The following is a 21,708-nucleotide window of genomic DNA, read 5'->3' as shown; positions in this document are numbered from 1 at the left end:
CTATTCTCTTTTTTCAATAACATAAACACTGCTGCTTAGTATTGAAATTAAACTATGTCGTTTTTCTTTAATTTTTTTTCATATGCTTACTAGAGAGTGGCAGCATCGGGCGATGTGGTTTCAGCCCGTCTTGACATAAAGCATAATTCTGCATCACTCAGAGAATTTCGCAAACGCACTCAGGAAAACCTGCAATGCTCAATGAATTTGGAAATGTCAACTTGGTAGACGACCTGGGAAAACTTTGAACAGAAACTATACACTGGGCATTTTTCTTGACTTTCGAAAAGCCTTTGATTCAATTAAACATGAAATTCTGATGGAAAAACTGGGAAATTATGGTATCCGAGGCATAGCACATGAGCTGATAGACAGTTATTTCAAAGGAAGAAAACAATACACTAGTATGAATCAATTTCTGTCAGATATAAGAATAATTAGGTACAGTTTGCCACAAGGATCTATTCTTGGGCCTTTGTTATTTGTTTTATACATCGATGATCTCGTTAACATCCCCCAGACACCTGATATTATCCTTTGCGCGGACGACACTAATGTCTTCTTTCCTGTTCCAAATCTAGCCTCACTTGAACAACATGCAAATCAGTGCTGAGTCAGCTACAGATCTGGTTAAATAGCAACGAACTTCACTTAAATATAAAGAAAACACAATATAGTATTTTCCACCCTAGAAACAAGCCCTTGAATCATCACGTCCAACTACAGATCTATAATACCAATCTATTGCCAACAAATTCTTGCCGCTTCCTGAGCGTCTGTTTCAAATATGACTTAACATGGACAGATCACGTGAATCAGGTTCCTCTGAAAGCATCTAGGCCTATTGGTTTGTTGCAACGAGTAAAATATCTTTTACCTCTGCGGTTGAGCAAGCAGATTTATTTTTCCGTAGTTAACTCCTATTTTATGTACTGTCAGCTAGTTTGGGGCACATGTAACAAATCAGGTTCAGACTGCCTTTTCTCGCTTCAGTTGATGGCATTGAAAACAGTATTCCGTTCCGCACCTATTGCCAAAGAATCCCTGTACGACGCAGTTAAGGTACCGCCGTACTATCGACTTTAGTTTCTCATTGGCTGTACTTATTTTTCATAACATTAAGCATGATTTTACATCCTTCTCCATTAAGTACTTAAACAAGAACCTTACCCATGACTTGCGCACTGTATCTATGATTTGTTCGAAGTCATGCACAAATTACGGTACTCAGATCGTAGACAACCAAATAGTTACACTCTGTAACACATATCCTTTAATGATCAACTGCACAAATGATTGCAAAACCCTTTCTCAACTTAAGAAAAAAAATGAAAATGATGCTTTCTTCGGCCTCTTTTGCTTAGAATTGTACCTTTTTGTCTTGAGCAAGTGCAGTTTGAATGATTTTCTACATCGTTGTTTCCGTGAGTTAGAATGATGTAATCAGTGTATAATGTCAAGTCATAGGATAATTTGTCATATGTAAAACAGCATGTATTGCTGAATTTTCACTGATTGCTTTCATCTCTCAATGTAGTGCAGTATTTTGTCATGCCGACCTGCTGTCATGTGTGATTCTGGGGTGAAGGCCCTGTCAGGAGGCATGGTTGCCTCCTTTTGTCGCGCCTCGTGGACATCCTGTACCATCTATGCATGTCCAAATAAACTGAGTTGAATTAAATTGAATACTGATGTCAATTGGGTGATTTACGTCGTATGGGTAGGGGCGGCTGAAGATTGAGCCGAGCAGTGTGTTGCGATCGGCAGCGATGTACATTTTTAAAGCCTTATAATAAATTACACGCTTTACGCGGATCACTTAGATGCATCAATTAATGATCAAAAGGACCTACTCTAACGACTCAGTACGTTTGTACAAAATCGTTTAAGGGTCCCTTTGACCTTTTTGAGCCGTGAAACACCACCATGTTCTCATATTAGTCGATAGTGCAAGGGCCCCGTGTCACAAAAGATCTGATGTCGGCGTTGGACGTCGCCTGGTGAAAAATCATTCCGAACCACAACCACGCAGGCCATCCGAGTAGTGCAAAGTCGTTACTGAATTAATTGAATTCCTCAAAGTAACATGCGTCAGAAAAATTGTAAAGTACAATCTAAAACCATCTACAGACAGCAGAGCGTCGAATTGTAATTTAAATATACGAGAAAACATAATTCTGTTACACAAAACTCACAATTCAAACCCCTTTTTCAGCATTTCTACCATTCATAGGGCGGCCATGGCCTCTAAGATTTGTGCAAGCCAACCGGCAAGTGCATGTGCCAATCTCGCAGGCCATGGAGCGGCGCGCCTGTTTCCTTGCAACACCTCTATATGGCGCTCGCCTCCTCCGCATCGCATGCTGTTTCTACCAGAAGCCTTGCCTTCGTGCATAGCGCTTGGCACCAGCATTTCCCGGTAAATGTTAAGGTTACAGAAGCTGCAGTTGCTGGGAAGTGTGAGAAGCAATCGGGGGTCTTTGAATGCTATCGCATTCCACTCTTAAAGGCGAAGTTTAAGCATCTTCCCAATTTTTTTCCATGTCAATCATTTCTTTGAGCTCGGTAACAACTTGTAAATCATCTATAACGTCAGCAGTGCTAGAAAGTACTGATTGGAAATAGTGAATAAAGTGCTTGGCTTACGCAATCTGTGATATCAGGGACAGCTGTTTTGTTGTTCTTGCTTTTAACATACTTCCGAAGATCTTTCGGATTAGATTTAACTTTATCACCCAGAGTGCACAGATGTGGCTTCTGCTTTCTGCATTTCTTTGCTTATTTTTTTAAGTCTCGTCCTAACATAGGTGTCGGTTTTTGAACATGCGCAATATCTGCGATGTAACTGGTGTCTTGTGTTAATAATCAGTCTGAAGGTTTCGATTCATCCACAATTTGTCAGTATGTCATTGGGACAATATAATGCGCGATGGGACTTGAGTTTGAACTAATGATAACAGTCTGGCTTTAGACAGACACCAAGCAGAATTGACATCAATGTTTGATGTGTGGCATCTAAATTCTGTAGAAAGTTCGTGACATAGGGATAGATTATCAGCTTTTTCATAAAAGTACTTCCACCACCTTCCTTGGTGGTAGACTTTGGCAGCGCATGGTGCGACACTCTTAGGCAAAGTTGCACCCTTTGGCTTGCCCCTTCCGCCACACAACAATAATCGTTATCTGCCTTGATGCATTTCCTTTCTTTAAAGCTGCGAGCCCGGTACTTTCCAGTAACGAACGGCACGCACATTATCAGCATAGAACAGTTTACACCCTTTGGAGTGCCCCTTCTGATAACGCGCGTGCCGTTCGTTACTGGAAAGTTCCGGGCTCGCAGCGTTAAAGAAAGGAAATGCATCAAGGCAGATAACGATTATTGTTGTGTGGCAGAAGGGGCAAGCCAAAGGTTGTAACTTTGCCTAAGAGTGTATATGATAATTTTCCAATAATGACTTCACGGGCACTTATTAAAGGAATCGTGCTGACGCTCGACACAAGTTATCGATTGTTACAAAAGAACAGGTCCAGCACGCTTTCACTGTGTTCCAAGCCTCCTTGGACATTCAGCAACCTGGAACAGGGAATGGGTTTTTATCATTTTGCAATATGCTTTAGCAATAAACAACGAATTATTTTTTAGTTGTAAGCCTTCCCATTCTATATAAGGGAAATTGACATTGCCAACAAGAATTGTATAAGTTGTGTCTATGAGAGTAGGATGTACGTCGCTTGTGTGTGCAGTCCGCTCGTGCGGGTTCAGCAAAGATCGAATTTAGCGAAACAGTCCCCCTTGTAGGTGTCCACCCCGGTGCACACGCGGGTGGATTGCGCAAATTTCGGTCGGCGGAGCTTGGGGGAACTGAGAATGTGTTGAACGCACGTCATCCGCCGCCGAAAACGCTTACTTTCGGCCTGCTCTAGGAAGGTGTTATACCGTCGCTCGCAATGTCCGATTATGGTATTTACTCGATTCTAATGTGCACATTTTTTTCCAGGAAAATTGCGCTGAAAATTGCCTGCACAGTGCAATTGCATACGAAACCAAAACCACCTTTGCTGCCTTTGTATGCTTTACCACATAAGAATGTACTTCCACAAAGCTGACTAAAAACCGTGTGGCAGACCCGACTTTAGGAAACTGGTCGCCATTGTGCAATGCATATATTTTTCTTGCTAAAAAACCAGGCGCACGTTAGATTTGTACTTTGTTTAGGAGCTTTAATGTAATTTCTACGCTAATGTTATATTTTGGACACATAGAAAGAGGGCACCTGTTTGATTCAGGGACATGTTGGACACTGGCAGATACTGCCAAATTATTCAACAGTACGTTTTGTCATTTTTTATGCATCTTGTTTAATTCAATCCGCTGCATAATTCAATCAATTCGTTGGTCCCGTCAGGGTGGAATTAACGAAGTTGACTATATCATGTTTCATTTTAATGAAGCCTTTTATATATCTATGTACTCGATCTGGACAAGTGTGTGAGCATGCCACCAATGTTCCCGGCTAGTAAAGAGCTTTGTTTTCTGTGTAAAGTGTCTAGTGTCTAGTAAGCATTACCACCTTGAAGTCATTTGCAGTGCTGTCACACATACGCCATTTAGTCTTGGGGGATATAAGTCGCTTTTACCAAAAGAAGTCTCTTGTTAGTCTAACACCCTTCCGGTCCCTTTGTCTGCTTCTTCATAGTGATCTTTTCTGGTTTGTTTCCCGTTTGCAGGCATTGCGCTACATAATTAAAAAAACGGAAACTAAAGTAGCAGCAATCGCACAGCTCATTCAAAGCTCTAATGATGGCACAGAAGGCACCATTGCAACAGACCTAATAGCTGAACGGTCTACATTAGGTGTCCGGAACACTAAATGTATGCAGAAGCGCACGGCATCTTTTACAGTGTGGCAGCAGACGCCGCACGCATCTTTTTCCGACAGCCATCTTCTGCTTGCTGCTTGAACTGGTTAAAGGAAAAAATTTGCTGACAGCATCAAGAGTCTGCACAGTCCGGACCGTCTGATCCGTGAAAAACGAATGATTCTTGCAGCTCTCGGACTGGTTGGCAGGGCTTCCGAAGCTGCTAGAGAAAATCAAATGCAGGACAACATTCTCCAAGCAGTCCGGGACTGTTGGGGATGGATAATTGGAGAGAGCCACTGGCGCAGGTTGGGCACAGCTAGGCATGGCTTCCGAGATCGGGGCAGTGTGATCTTGGAGGCCCAGCCTTTGCGGTGCACCACAGCGAGAGAGCATAGTGGATGGTACAAATCTATTGCACACCCGCGCTGACTCACCATCGCGCTTCTGACTCTGCTGGTGCATGTCGCACAACTGTCGGTCCCTGACAGTACCAGACTGCCCAAGGCTGTGCTTTTCTTCAGGATTGTCTACATCCGCCGTCAAGGCCATGAGGTGTGGCACTGGCTAACACTCTCAGGTTTAGTTCTAGTAGATAAACATAAGTACCCCAGAAAGATGGGCAAATGGTGCCGTCATAGCTCAATTATGGTTCAATTACTCACAAGAAATCAATTATGGCTCAATTACAAGAAAAAAAACGGCCGATTCTAGTGAAATTCTTATCTTTCAAAGACAAGCAACGCTTACTTGCAGCTGCCTCAAAACTAAAAGGTACCGGTTTCGCTATCAGTGAAGACTACTCGAATAAAGTAAGGCATGAGCGGAAAAAGCTGATACAGTTTGCCAGGGAACGTGGCGGTGACTTCAAACTTAATGTCAACATACTAAAGTTGGCAAAACAAGTTTACATGTACGACAGCGCTACTGATACCGTGAAAAGCATAAACCAATAGCCATCAAGGAGTCCTGCATCGCAGAAAAGAGCAGACCCTAAATCCGACTTTATAATTATTGCTGTCAACTGCCGCAGTCTCAAGAACAAAAAAGAAGAGTTTGCTGCGCTCTTGGAATTGGTCAAACCACATGTGGTCATTGGCACCGAGTCATGGCAGGATGAAACAATAGGAACCTGCGAGATATTTCCGCCTAATTACAACGTATGCCGGAAGTACCGTAACAAGCATGGCGGTGATGTCTTTGCAATTGTCGATAATGAACTGAACAGCATACCTCTTAACACAAAGCAAGACATGTGAAACGGTCTGGTGTAAGGTCATACTGGCTAACGGTTCCTCAATGGCTATTGGTTCATTTTACAGATCTCCAGCCCCTGAAACACCGCAACCCCTATTTGAATTGAGCAACATCCTACTAACCCTGCATGCATCTTACATTATTTTAGGTGGTGATTTTAATTTACCTAATGTAGAATGGGTCTCCCTTAAGCCGAATATAAAGACCACGTCGCTTCTTCATACTGCTTTTCGTGAAATGATTAACACTCACTCCCTATTTCAGTTTGTGGAATGCCCAACTAGAATAGGCTGTAGTAGTGCAAATGTACTTGATTTGATTTTCTGCAACGATCGCACGCTCGTTTCAACCACCACAATTCCCGGTTTAAGCGACCATGTAGTGCTAATCGCAAGATTATCCTGTTTTTCCGAGCACCGCAGAAAGCCGCCACCACGTACGGTATTTCATTACGACAGAGGAGACTATGTCTCGCTATCGCATGAACTCGATGGCTTTCTCCCAGAATTTAAACATCACAGTTCCAGACTTGATATACATTCCACATGGCACCTACTGAAGACGAAACTCCTGGCCTTAATCCAGACGTATGTTCCATCATGCACCATTTCATCGAAGTGTCGAACAGATAAGCTTTGGATGAACGCTGCCATTCGAACTTTGATAAACAAAAGGCACCGCTTATATCGTAGGTACTGTCAATCACCGGAGCCTTCCTTGCATTGTTAATTGAAAGAGCTGAACAAGATTATAACGCGGGAGATGCGCAGGGCCGAACGTGCGTATCTGGGTGCTCTTGGTGGGAAAATAAAGAATAATCCAAAGCAAGTATGGAAATGCGTAAAAAGTAAGCAGCGCGTCAGAGACAACATTCCCGATATTATAGATGACCTTAAGTATAGCTCGGATCTGGAAGGCAAGGCTGAACAGTTTAATCGTTATTTTCAGTCAGTTTTTTCTCTATCGACATGCCCTACCGACGGTTTGCATATTGTGAATGAGTTTACGGAGATGAGTAGCATAGATTTCTCAGTACATGGAATAGTGTTACTTTTGGAGAAGCTCAAGGTAAACACGGCACCTGGTCCTGACCGTATTCCGAACTGCATCCTGATGAACTGTGCAGTTTCTGTTGCTCCCTTCTTAGTAACACTATTTCAGAAATCAATGGATGTTGGCACTTTGCCCGATGACTGGAAAAGCGCCAACGTAGTTCCTCTATATAAAAGTGGCGACAAAACAAGAACTGTAAACTATAGGCCTATCTCCCTTACAGGTGTCATATGCAAATCGCTAGAGCACATCGTTTACACTAATCTATTTAAGCACCTCCAGGATAACAACTTTTTCTGTCCAATGCAACACGGCTTCAGAAAGGCATTTTCTTGCGACACGCAACTGATAGAGTTTGCTCACGATATCGCTTTTTCAATTAACAATGGTAACCAGGTTGACCGCATATTTTTGGATTTTCAAAAAGCTTTTTATTCTGTCGCACATAATTTATTATTACTGAAACTGTCTACCCTCAAAGTTCCACCCACCCTGCTGAAATGGCTCGAAGCGTACCTCGTTGGTAGAAAGCAACGCGTTATTCTTGAAGGCACAAGTTCATCTGATATTGCAGTTTTATCGGGTGTTCCCCAGGGATCAGTTCTGGGCCCTCTTCTTTTTTTAATATTTATCAATGATATAGTTGACCGGGTTTCCAGTCGGGTCAGATTGTATGCTGACGATTGTTGCATTTACCGTGACGTCACATGTATAAACGACTCTTATGAACTGCAAAGTGACCTTGACTCTGTCTTGGCATGGTGCACAACATGGAATATGACATTACATTTTTCAAAATGTAAAGTTCTGCAATTTACAAATAAAAAGCATCCATTACCTACCCAGTATTCTTCAGGCCACATAAACTTATAATTTGTTAAGGATTACAAGTACTTGAGTGTTATCTTCGCAAACAACCTTTCTTGGAACGACCACGTAAACCACATTGCTGCCAAAGCTAGCCGTGTGTTAATCTTTCTAAAACGCAATTTCAAGCAGGCTCCTGCTGATTTGAAGGAAACACTCTATTTGACAAACGTGCATCCCATATTAGAATATGGTTGTGCGACTTGGGGCCCTGAGACAAAAACGCTTTTCAGCGAACTTGAACGAACTCAAAAGCGAGCAGCAACGTTTGTGTCCACAAACTATGATTTCACCAAAAGCAGCACTCAGATGTGCAAAAAATTGCGCTGGCCTCTATTGCAAGACAGACGCAAGTACTACATTAGGCTTAAGCTATTTTACAGTATTTTTATAGGCGCAACAGGTTTGTCTAAAGATTCATACATGAAACCTCCCAGCTATATATCCTCCCGTTTAGATCATTCTTTAAAGATTCAAGAATAGCAGTGCTGTATAAATGTCTTTAAAAACTCATTTTTTCCCAAAACAGTGCATGACTGGAATAAATTGGCACAAGTGGTCTTAGCCTCGCAATCTTTTGAAAATGCTCTGTCACGCGTTTTGCTGAATTAAATTTTGTTGAATTAATTTTTTTTGTGCTGTGTTGCTGTGCGTTTTTGAATGCTTTGTATACGCTTCTTCATATGACAATATCTACGTCTTTCTTGCCTTCATGATTCTCTTGTTATCATTTTGCTCAGTATTGGAATGCGTTCTATTTTATTGTTTGTTGTTTGTTATTTACACAGTGTCATCTGCATGACGATGTATGTTTTGCACTTGTATCCCCCCTACAAAAATGCCCTCAGCGGGCGCTGTAGGTACCTGAATAAATAAATAAATGAATAAACAAATTAGTAAAAGCATCGCGCGCGTAATGCAAAGACGCGGGTTCGTACCCTACCTGCGGTCAGTTGCTGTTTCATCCACTCTCATTTTCTTTAATTTATCATTTCCTTAATTCAATTAATAAGTACACGTAAATTCCTCTATACTGTTTTTGGTGTCCTTGTTTGTTGGCTTCTTATGGTACTTTCATACTGCATTTTTTTATTCCTGTCTACTTCAGGTGAAGACTGGCCCATTCCATGAGCACTCTAATCAATTGTGGAACATCAGTGGAGTTCCTAGCTGGTCTAAGGTCAACACAGGGCTCATGAAGATGTACAAGGCTGAGGTAACCAGAGATGGGGCTCTGTTGCTTTCGGAAATTGTTGCATGTTTCAGGATTTCTCTCTCGGTAATCCTTTGGTGTATTTCTTCTGTGGTCGTGAAATATTCTCTCCCCAATTTCAGGAAAGCAAACCCAAGTTCACATAAAAGAAGGAACCAATAATTTGAAGAGCCATGCCACACATCAGCATGACAAGTTTTATGTGCCATTACCTCCACTGTAGTTTGTACAGTAGTATGTTTCCGCCACTGAAAGCATCAAGTGTGTTGAAATTTGCCGTGAATGATGATGTGACCGTCTGTAGCACTTGTGTTACTCATCAGGGTCTGATTCGGATGTTATTGGGTGCAGGATCACTCCAGAAAGAGGCAGAAGCAGCACGCAGAAGCACACACACATCAAACTTGATGCACATAACACACAGAAACGGCACACACACACAACAGTTCCCCAAAATGCCTCATAGATGACATGCAGATATATGTATATATCTGTTAATTGTAATCGGCCTACAGTTCAGGCGGAAGCGCGTGTCGCCGTGTTGGAGACCTCGTAGGACCGATGTCTGCCAACGGGGCCGGACAGCCAGGTTGGACAGCTGGGTCAGACCGCCTCGCGGGGCTCAGGTGGCTCTGCACAACAGTCGGTATACTGGAGCCTCCACGTGCCCAGTTTCCCTCCGGCGGGGTTGGCGCTGTTAGATACGGGACCGTTTCCTGAGCCTATACTTCGAGTTCCCCAGACCACATCAAATCGCACCACAGCTACTTAAGGAGCGCAGAAACATGGATGCCATATTCCTGAGGCACGACACGTGCAAACAAGTTGGCGGACCCCACTTCGTTTGCAGCCGCTGGAGCTATTCACTGCTTGGCTCTTCCCGAAAGTAAAGCGAGAGCCTGGCACTGTTCCAGGTAACGTGAGTCCCGAAGCAAGACGGCTGTGATGTACCGGGAAGGCCTGGCAGCGTCGCCCCCGTCCGCCTTTGAAGAGCGCATTCGCAAGCCAGCGAGGCAATACCGCAGGGAGAAGAAAGCCCTCTGACAATTGGGGCCCAAGCGTCGTCCCCGTCTGCCCATTGTGACGGCGCATTGCAAGTCAGCAAGGCAAGACCGCAGGTGGACCAAGCAGCGACTCTCTTCGCCGGGTGTGACTCCATCGCACGGGCGCCTACCATTGGCCGAAAATGACGACACCTGAGTGGGCTCGCCGATTGGCCGAAAATGGCGTCACCTGAGCGGACTGTCGCATTGGCCAAACGTGACGTGTCGTCGAGACACCGAAGGGCTTAAAAGACGGAGACCGGGAGCATTGCTAGAGCGCTCCAGAGCATTCCCTTGATTCATCTCTCTCGAACTTGCGACGGGCCGCAGCGTCCGAGTTGCTGCCGGCCCGTAATGACTCTACGACTGTTAATGGACTCACTGTAAATAATGAAAATAAACCTCCCAAGTTTTTCATCCCGAAGTCCCCCTCAACTCCTACAACTGGTGGCAGCGGTGGGATTGTCCGACGAATCTAATAACTGGTTGCTAGCGGTGGGATCGCCTCCAAATGCATCAACTGGTGGCAGCGCTACGGATCAACCTTCGTCGAGAGAAATCCTGAGGAACCCGGAACAGCGAAAAAGAGCCTTCGTCCAAAGGAGTCGCGAGGAACCGGGAAGAGCGAAGAGAGCCTTCGTCGAAAGAGGTCCTAAGGAACTGGGAGTAGCGAAGAAGAGCGAGCCTTCGACCCAGCCTTCGGTCTTGAGGAACCGGGAACAGCGGACCAATGAACCAGATGGCAGGGTGCTGCAACCGTAAGTGAGCGCGTGGTCTTTTTCCTTTTGATTCGCCAGACTTAAATGTTGTGTGTTCATTTTGATGGTTCTGGGAATCGATAATTTGTTGCATTGTGTGTTTGCACAAATTAAGGAAAGCAGTTCTAACCACCAGTCGGGGCAGCTGCCATGGATCTTGGAAGGTTGACGAGGTTAGACTTGTTGTTGGTGTGCGATGATTTGGGAGTTGAGGCGGACGAACAGATGAAAACGCCAGCTATCATAAAGGCGATTCAAGATAGTGGCAATGATGAAAGCATTGAGCTTGCTTGGGAGGTGATACAAGAACCACGGAAGCGTGAGCGTTGTGAACGTGTCCGTGAGTGTCGTGAACGTATGAGTGAGCGTAAGCGTCAAGAACGCGAGAATGAACGGAAGCGTGAGCTTCAACAACTTACTCTTAGGTGTGAGCGTCACGAACGCAAGAATGAACGTGAACGTGAGTATCACGAACATAAGCAAAAGCACGAGAAAAAGATAGCAGCATTGAAAAAAGATACAATATTTTCAGCAGTTAAAGGAACAAAGGCAACGCCTGTCTGAAAATTCTGTAGGCAGTACGGAGCACAAGAATGAGAAAATGTCTAGCGGATTTTCGCCAAAAGCCGACGAGAAGAGTAGTACCTGTGAGATTGGCTGGACAATCATAAGTGAAGGGAAAAGGCTAGCTGCTAACGATGCCTTAGTGGCAACAGAGGCCGTTAAAGGCCGCAGGGAGAGCGACGAGGTGCTGTGCCAACAGATGACTAGAGACAGCTAGGCCAGCTGCGAACAAATTGGCACAGTTACCGCGCGTGTGCGTCGCTTGTAATGTTAGCGAGGTTGCTGGCGAAGAAAAGGGTACTGCTGACCCGACAGACACGAGCACCCATGTGAGGTCAGATCTGCGTGCCGAAGTGAAGTGCCAGCTGGACGATGCAGTTGAGGGTAATTCTCAGGATTGCGAGCTGCGTAGCTCAAGAGAATACAACTGAATTGTTCAGGGATCGGTGCAGCTCTCCGCCAGTCTAGATAGCCTAGATAGGGATCATTCAGTGATTAATCATTCGGACTGTGCGCGTGAGACAGCGATCGATACGGACAGGCGGTGTGCGGATGCACAGCGTGAGCTGGGCAATGCAGTGGAGGGCAGTTCGCAAGAGTGCGAGTTGCATAACTCGAGTTAAGCCTGCTGCATTGTTCAAGAATCGGTTGAGCTGTCCGCCAGTCGAGGCAGAGAGAGTGTTGATTTAAATGAAAATCAATCAGACTGTGCGGGTAAGAGAGCGATCCGGGCCGACGAAATGTGTACCGGCCAGCACGAGGCGCCGGAGGATGGCATAAAAGGGAATTCCAAGAGAAAGCGCGCAGAAAGAAGCACACTAAAGATCGTTATGCGGTGGCTAATGTATCGAAGCCAAAAACGGTGACGGGCGCGAGGAAAAGAAGGGTGTGGTCGTCGGTGACGATGTTTACGCATCAAACACGTTCGAGCCACCGGTCACAGGGGGACCGAGGAGCAGGTTCTGCACGGACGCGGAAAGGGCACGGGGCAGTTAAGTTCCTCGTCGTTCCGTCTTTCTTTTCGAAGCTCAGCGTGTAGTACAAAGAAGCACAAGGTGGCAAGACGAGACCAGGTGGGGAGTAGCGACGCGGTCAATTGAGTTCGTGAGGAAAGAGGGGCTCCAGGACGCAAATTGGCCCCCGCAGGGGCGTCTGCGTCAGCAGGCGTTTGGTGTGTTGCGACACCACGTACCCGAGCACACGAGGGTTGGACCCTCCCGCGTGTAGCCGTGCGCGGCTTACTCGTGTCCGGGGAAAGGGGGATCCTGGGGGTTGAGCCGATGCCGGGTGTTCGGACCTTTAAGGCCCCCCGGCGGAGGCAACACACCTCTTTGGCCTCTGCTTCACGTAGACGGCACCCCCGGGCTGACCCACCCGGGGGAAATCGGTAGTTGCCTTTTCCTGTCTCTCTCTCCCTCCAGCCTTCGTCTTTCTCTCACTTTCCATCTTTCCTGTCTTCTCCTAGCTTCCGCTCACTTCTAATTTTCCAGGCAGCAAGGGTTAACCTTGTGTGAATAACCAACCTAGCTTATCTCATATTTGGTTATAGTGATAACGTACAGCTGGCGTTTGCAGGACCTGTTCTTACAGCCTCTGCAGCGTCCCCTTGTAGAACTCCATGGTGGGTGGCTGGCGTTATTGCCGAAAATTCAATCCCTTTATGGCAACCTCTTTCCCTCCGCTTCCTGATCGCCCTCACAAAAGATGGCGCACCGATGAAGTTTTCCAGTTCCTTGGACGTCAAAGACCAAACACTTCCCACGTTACCATGTGATCCCCTCAGAAAAATCCGATAAACAAGTACGAAACATTTCCCCTTTTCTAGTTTCCAAGTCCTTAACTGATGTCCTTGGTCCAGGCTACAAGGTATCAAGGCTGCCAAGTGGTCCAAGTGGTCCTGGGACAACATGTCCTCGCTAAAAATTGACGCTGTTGTCGAATATTTTACAGCCTTCATAATAGATGCCGCATCTAAATGTATATCACAAGTAAATGGCCTGTCGTGCAAACGGCGTGTCCCCTGGTGGAACGACGATTGTAGGATCGCACGTAAAAATCAGAACAAAGCGTGGGGGTTGCTACGCGCCTCCCTGTTAGAACTGCATGATCAGAAACAATATGAAAAGGTGCCCAGTCTAGTATCATTTGGGGATATTCCATTGACAGTAACTCCACACCGTACTATGAACACCACCCGCGGCGTTGTCTCGGATGACGATCTGCTTCAGCTGACAGAGGCTGAACTCCTGGAGGGCTTCAGTGAGCAGAATGTTGTCAATGTCTGAAGAATTAAAATGAGAAGGGATGGTAAAGAAATTCAAACGAAGCACCTGATACTCACATTCGGTTCAAGTATTCTGCCCGAGTCTGTAGAGGCCGGGTATATCAAGCTCCGCGTCAGACCATATGGGCCAAATCCCCCAAGATGCTTCAAATACCAGCGTTTCGGCCACAGTTCGCAGAGCTGCCGGGGCCGCCAAACATGTGCAAAATGCAGTGCCTTTGAACCCGCCACTGAAGCTTGTAATAACTCTCTTCACTGTGTAAACTGTGATGGGGATCACGCCGCGTACTCGCGGTCGTGCCCCTCCTGGAAGAAGAAAAAAGAAATTGTAACCATAAAAGTAAAAGACGCGTGTACTTGTCTTTATCAGGCGGCAAATGTTCTACACCATTCGCTTGACACGAATGGTGTTGAACAGTTTAGAAGGCATGCGGGTCCCAACGTTTATTCTGGAACATTCGATGATTGCTGTATAAAAGCCGACGCGCTTGACCTGCTGATCAGATTTTCGACGATCGCCGAGCGTGTTCGCCGCTATCGTTGTGCTATAAGTGTAGCCTGTTTTGTGGGCACAGGTTCGCCCAATAAAAGTTAGTTTTGTCGTTCACAGTATTGCTACTGTGTTATTCAACGTCACCACCACGTGACAATATCGTTCAAAGAGGCACGAAGGCGGGTAGCATACCTGCCAAAGAAAAGCTTTGCCGAAGTGGCGCGTCAGGGGGCAACGCCACAACGGCCTCCGGCGGCTATCCGACCCACAAACGGAGTCGGCAGTCACGCCATCTGCCCCCGCGGCAGTTGCAGCTAGCGCTGCTCCGTCAACCGAGGAGAAGGGACCATCGACCCCGAAGGTGGGCGCAGCCGAGGCTGCCTCAACCTTCCAGGTCCCTTCCAGCGCTGGCAACAGCCAGCGCAGCCAAATCCCTCTGGGAGCCCCATCCACCTCCGGGCTGGTGGGCGCAGGGGTCTCGCCTTCCGAGGTGAGACCCTCTCGAAAAACTTCTCGCTCTCAAGAGCGCGTGTCCGGCGCCTCACAAGAGGCAATGGACACAACACCTATCCCCACGGTGCTCCAAGCGCCTAAGGAGCGGTGAGGCTCCCTCGAACGCTCCAAAAAAGGCAGGACCCCGGTTACAGGGCCTCGCAAGAGCTCTGTAATCTAAGGCATCACTTCCGTTTCCGTAAACACAGCACCAATTCACTTTAAATATGGATACACAAATCATACAGTTGAATGTCAGAGGTCTTCTGAGAAACCTTGATGATGTACAAGAACTCATCCACCAACACAATCCAAAAGTGCTGTGTTTACAGGAAACACACCTAAAATCAAAACGCACAAACTTTCTCCGACAGTATATAACTTTTCGCAAAGATCGCGATGTTGTCGCATCATCAGGCGGCGTTGCGATTGTCATCCATAAAAGCATTGCGTGTCAACCTTTACAGCTACAAACGCCTCTTGAAGCAGTGGCGGTTCGAGCTGTTCTTCTAAACAAACTTATCACTATTAGCTCTCTTTACATCCCCCCACATCACAAATTAACGAAACATGAATTCCAATCCTTTATAGATCAATTTCCAGAACCTTATGTTGTTCTGGGTGATTTCAATGCATACAGCAGCTTGTGGGGAGACTCTCGTATCGATGCGTGAGGTCGTCTCGTTGAACAATTCCTTTTTTCGTCCGGTGCGTGTCTGCTGAATAAGACGGTACCCACTTATTACTGTCTCGCAAACAGAACCTTTTCTTCAATTGATCTTAGCCTAGTTTCCCCGTCAATACTGTCTGAACTCGAATGGCAAGTTAACAACAATCCTTACGGAAGCGACCACTTCGTAATACTGCTTAGAACACCTGAAGAAAAGGAATATCCACCACAGGCTCCTAGGTGGAAAATTGACATTGCCGACTGGGAGAAATTCCGAACTCTATCTAGTATTTCATGGGACAACATGTCCTCGCTAAAAATTGACGCTGTTGTCGAATATTTTACAGCCTTCATAATAGATGCCGCATCTAAATGTATATCACAAGTAAATGGCCTGTCGTGCAAACGGTGTGTCCCCTGGTGGAACGACGATTGTAGGATCGCACGTAAAAATCAGAACAAAGCGTGGGGGTTGCTACGCGCCTCCCCCACTGCGGAGAATCTTATTAACTTTAAAAAAGTAAAATCACAAGGCAGGCGAACCCGCCGACAAGCCAGAAGAGAAAGCTGGCAGAAGTTTTTATCGGGCATCAACTCTTATACAGAGGAGGCGAAAGTCTGGAACAGGGTTAACAGGATAAAAGGACGACAAACTTATTCACTCCCCCTGGTAAACACACAAGGTGATACCCTGCTTGAACAAGCAGACTCACTTGGGGAGCACTTTCAGAGCGTGTCAAGTTCCACCAATTATTCCAAACCTTTTCTAAAATATAAACAATTAGAAAAATGCAAGCCACTCATAAGAAAGTGTCGGCAGAATGAACCGTTCAACTACCCCTTTAGTATTGCAGAGTTGAGAGCTGCCTTGAGCGCATGCAACAGCTCTGCTCCGGGATCTGATAGAATCATGTACGAAATGCTGAAAAACTTACACAATAACACGCAAGTTACACTACTTACACTTTTCAACACTATCTGGGACGCAGGGTACCTCCCGACCGCATGGAAAGAAGCCATTGTGGTCCCTGTTTCAAAACAAGGCAAAAATCCTTCCTCAGTGGCAAGCTACCGCCCGATAGCCCTCACAAGTTGCATGTGTAAGGTATTTGAAAAAATGATAAATCGGCGACTCATCCATTTCCTTGAACAGAACAAAATGCTTGATCCCTATCAGTGTGGCTTCCGAGAAGGGCGCTCCACAACCGACCATCTTGTACGTATTGAAGGAAATATCCGGGACGCATTTATATATAAACAGTTCTTCCTCTCGATATTTCTCGATATGGAAAAGGCGTATGACACAACGTGGCGATACGGGATCTTGCGAGACTTATCGGAAATGGGCATTCATGTTAATATGCTCAACGTAATAAAAAGCTACTTGTCCAATCGTACCTTCCGGGTGAAAGTCGGCAATGTGCTGTCACGTCCTTTTACACAAGAAACTGGTGTACCCAAGGGAGGCGTGCTCAGTTGCACACTTTTTATTGCTAAGATGACAACGCTTCGTGCTTCCTTACCACCGGCCATTTTGTATTCCGTCTATGTGGACGACATTCAAATAGGTTTCAAATCCTGTAACCTCGCAGTATGCGAGAGACAGGTGCAGCATGGTTTGAACAAGGTGTCAGGGTCGGCAGAGAAAAATGGTTTTAAAATCAATCCTCAAAAGAGTTCTTGTGTGCTGTTTACAAGGAAGAGAGGCCTGGTTCCGGATCCTTGCTTGGAAATGTGTGGACAACAGATACCTGTAAACAAAGAGCACAAATTTCTAGGTGTTATACTCGACAGTAGACTTACTTTCGTCCCACACATTAAACATCTTAAAGAAAAATGTCTGAAAACAATGAGCCTAATGAAACTTCTATCCCAGACTACGTGGGGTAGTGACAGGAAGTGCCTAATGAATCTCTATAAGAGCCTCATCCGGTCACGATTAGATTATGCTGCTGTGGTATATAACTCTGCCGCCCCGAGCGCGCTAAAGATGCTAGACCCTGTTCACCATCTAGGTATCCGCTAAGCCACGGGCGCTTTCAGAATAAGCCCGATTCAAAGCTTATATGCCGAATCCAATGAATGTTCTCTCCACCTACAGAGATCATACATTAGCTTTACATATTTCCTTGAAGTACGCTCCAATCCTGAACATCCATGCTTTCATACCGCTACCGATATGACGTGTGCTACACTTTTCAGCAATCGCCCCTCCAGAAGACAGCCTTTCTCGCTGCGTGTGAAGGAGCTTAGCGATGACATGCATGTCCCACTCCTCGAGCATCGCTTAATGCACCTAACCAAGCTCTTACCTCCTTGGGAGTGGCAGGTGATACAATGTGACATATCCTTTATAAAAGTTACAAAGCACGCTCCTGAGGCCGAAATCAGAATGCATTTCCTAGAACTGCAGTACCAAAACTCCTGCGCAGAGTTCTACACAGACGCTTCGAAGTCAAATGCCGGGGTATCCTATGCAGCCGTCGGGCCATCCTTCTCTGAATCTGGCAACAAGCATCTTTACGGCCGAGGCCTACGTATTACTCCCTGCTGTGAAGCATATAAGAAGATCAAAACTTCCAAAAGCAGCGATCTTTACAGACTCTCTAAGCGTCGTGAAGGCCCTAATGTCACTCTACAAACATAAAAATCCCGTATTCAATGAACTGTATTCCGTATTGTGTAAAGTGTACTCATCTAACCAGAACATCATAATATGCTGGGTCCCTGGCCATAGGGGAATCGAAGGTAACGTTCTCGCGGACGCGATGGCCATGTCAAACATCGCAAGCTCTTAACCCTGCTGCTGATGTGCCTGTCACAGATCTGAGGCCTTTCTTACGAAAGAAACTGCGAAACCACTGGCAACGCATGTGGGACGCAGAAATAAATAAAAAACTGCACGTTATGAAGCCACAGTTAGGTTCTTGGCCCTCCCCAACAAAATCTCGGCGAACAGATGTCCTGTTCTGTCGTCTCAGAATAGGACACACATTTGGCACCCATAATTATCTGCTTACCGGAAGTGAACCCCCAATCTGTGGTAGATGCGGCGAGAGGCTTACCGTCCTCCACGTGCTCCTGGAGTGGGGAAGCCGAAACGGAGAGAAAGAAACATTTTCCGCTTGCTTACCAACACCCCGCAGGGGCTCTGCGCAAGCAGGCGTTTGGTGTGTTGCGACACCACGGACCCGAGCACACGAGGGTTGGACCCTCCCGCGTGTAGCCGTGTGCGGCTTAGCCGTGTCCGGGGAAAGGGGGATCCTGGGGGTTGAGCCGATGCCGGGTGTTCGGACCTTTAAGGCCCCCCGGCGGAGGCAACACGCCTCTTTGGCCTCTGCTTCACGTAGACGGCACCCCCGGACTGACCCACCCGGGGGAAATCGGTAGTCGCCTTTTCCTGTCTCTCTCTTCTCAAACCTTCGTCTTTATCTCTCACTTTACATCTTTCCTGTCTTCGCTCTTTCATTTACTTCCGTTCTCCATGGCGGCAAGGGTTAACCTTGTGTGGATATCCTACCTTGGGTACACCATACTGGGTTGTAGTGGTGGCGTACGGCTGGCATCGTGCAGGCTTGTACACAAGCTGTGCCGTGTCCCCTCGTTGGGCTCCGTGGTGGGCAGTCGGCGCTTTTGCCGAACATACACATTTTCCTATGGTAGCGCAAGCCTCTGTTGTTTATGATCGGCGTCTGAAGAGATGCCGCACCGAAGTACCATTTCAATTTTCCTTTCAAAGCAACGCCCCAACATTTCCAAAGTACTATGTAGTGCATAGTGAAAGCAACATTCCGGTAAGGAAACTCTCTCCTTTCCTGGTAGCGAAGTGTCTGAAAGACAAAATCGGACCAACATTCAAAGCATCCAAAATGTCTAGCGGGGACCTCCTCCTAGAACTGAATAACAAAGATCAAGCAGATAAGCTCTCTGAACTTACCAGTATTGGCGAAGCGACAGTGACTGTTTCAGCCCACAGAACACTTAATACAAGCAGGGGAGTAATATCTGAAGAAGACTTCATTGGTTTAAGCGACGAGGAACTGCTGGAAGGTTTCCCGGAACAAAATGTCACCAAAGTACAAAGAATAGTAATCCGAAGAAACGATCAAGAAATCCCCACCAAACATGTTATACTCACCTTCGGAACAAGCGTAATGCCTACTTCACTCGATGCAGGTTATGTCAAAGTCAATGTGAGACCGTATATCTCGAATCCCAGACGGTGTTTTAAGTGCCAAAGATTTGGACATGCTTCACATGCATGCCGATGACAAACAACTTGTGCTAAATGCAGCTCCAACGACCACCAATCAGAGAATGGCACTTCATCGCCACATTGTGTTAACTGCAAGGGAGATCACCCAGCTTATTCGCGGTCCTGCCCTTGCTGGAAAAAAGAAAAGAAGTCATTGCACTAACTGTTAAAGAAAAAAATATCGTTCTTCGAAGCCAGAAAAAGACTGTCGTACCTTCACCGAAGAAGTTATGCCGAAGTGACGCAGGCGGGGGCAGCGTCACAGAGGCCTCCGGAGTCCTCCGAGCCCACACGCAGTGGTGCCGCAGTGACTCCTCCCGCCCCTGTGGTGGAAGCAGTCAGTACTGCTCCACCCTCTTCGACGGCCCTGCAGAGACCAGCCCCGCAGGGCCCTAAAATGAAACGAACCCCAAGGCCCGAGCCACGTGTCTCGGCGCCTAACTCTCGGTCCTCCAGCTCCTCAGAGAGAGCGATGGAGGTCGACACAAAAACTCCGGTGTCATTGACACCGAAGGATAAGCGCTCTCTCGAGCGCGGTAAGAGGGACAAAATCCCAACAACAACTCAAAATAAGAAAGCATCAACCTAAAGGTTATCGCTCATTTGTATTAGCCTTTTTAAATCCATGTCACCTATACCACACCTCTTAATTTTTCCGTAATGCCATTTCTTATCTTTCCATTTTAAAATGGCTTTTATTATCCACTGGAATTGTGGAATTGTGGATCGGGAATGCAGCGGTGGCGTAGAGGTAGAACACCCGCCTCGCATGCAAGAGGTCCGTGGTTCGAATCCCGGTGCCGGCAATTTTCCACCGGATTAAAAAAAAATCCGCGTCTTGATAAAATTGCACAAACATGCCTGGGGTGGCCTGATCCCGGTGACCAGAACCGGGATCAGGCCATGTATGATCATGATCATGTATGCGCACTCCCTCACCAGAGCAGGATTGGCCACCCTGGTGCAGTACTTGGCCACAACCTCCTATATGAACACAACAATCAAACCCCGGCCCTCAGTCCCCAGCAGCTGCGCAGCAACTGACCACGGCGGCGGTCAGACCTGCGACGCAGCAGAGAGTGCTAAGAATCACTGGCTCCGGACAGGCCGCCATTGGAATATGAACCTGGCCACGTTTAACGCTAGAACGTTATCTAGTGAAGCGAGTCTAGCAGTGCTATTGGAGGAATTGGAGGGCAGTAAATGGGATATAATAGGGCTCAGTGAAGTTAGGAGGCCAAAAGAAGCATATACAGTCCTAAAAAGCGGGCACATCCTGTGCTACCGGCGGTTAGCGGAGAGAAGAGAACTAGGAGTCGGATTCCTGATTAATAAGAATATAGCTGGTAACATACAGGAACTCTATAGCATTAACGAGAGGGTGGCAGGTCTTGTTGTGAAACTTAATAAGAGGTACAAAATGAAGATTGTACAGGTCTACGCCCCTACATCCAATCATGATGACCAGGAAGTCGAAAGCTTCTATGAGGACGTGGAATCGGCGATGGGTAGAGTGAAAACCAAATACACTGCACTAATGGGCGACTTTAATGCCAAGGTAGGCAAGAAGTAGGCTGGAGACAAAGCAGTGGGGGAATATGGCATAGGCACTAGGAATAACAGGGGAGAGTTAGTAGAGTTTGCGGAACAGAATAATATGAGGATAATGAATACCTTCTTCCGCAAGCGGGATAGCCGAAATTGGGCGTGGAGGAGCCCGAACGGCAAGACTAGAAATGAAATAGACTTCATACTCTGCGCTAACCGTGGCATCATACAAGATGTGAACGTGCTCGGCAAGGTGCGCTGCAGTGACTGCAGGATGGTAAGAACTCAAATTAGCCTTGACCTGAGAAGGGAACGGAAGAAACTGGTACATAAGAAGCCGATGAATGAGTT

At 46.5% G+C, this 21,708-nt stretch overlaps 1 protein-coding gene across 3 annotated transcripts in view; it reads left to right on the top strand.

The window, feature by feature from the left end:
• Window positions 1–21,708, top strand: part of LOC139060019 (serine/threonine-protein phosphatase 2A activator-like) — a 361,591-nt gene that overhangs the window by 329,366 nt on the left and 10,517 nt on the right. For 2 of the 3 annotated variants that reach the window (XM_070538705.1, XM_070538699.1), the window contains one exon: window positions 9,146–9,253. The exons of the other annotated variant lie outside the window; for it this stretch is intronic. In XM_070538705.1, coding sequence (XP_070394806.1) covers window positions 9,146–9,253 — 108 coding nt within the window. The remainder of the gene's footprint in view (window positions 1–9,145; window positions 9,254–21,708) is intronic. 3 annotated transcript variants of the gene reach the window in all.

The sequence above is a fragment of the Dermacentor albipictus genome, chromosome 1 (genome assembly GCF_038994185.2).
Source record: "Dermacentor albipictus isolate Rhodes 1998 colony chromosome 1, USDA_Dalb.pri_finalv2, whole genome shotgun sequence".
Taxonomy (NCBI): Eukaryota; Metazoa; Arthropoda; class Arachnida; order Ixodida; family Ixodidae; genus Dermacentor; species Dermacentor albipictus.
Note: the sequence above shows the minus strand (reverse complement) of the source record. Positions and strands in the feature narration are given on the sequence as shown.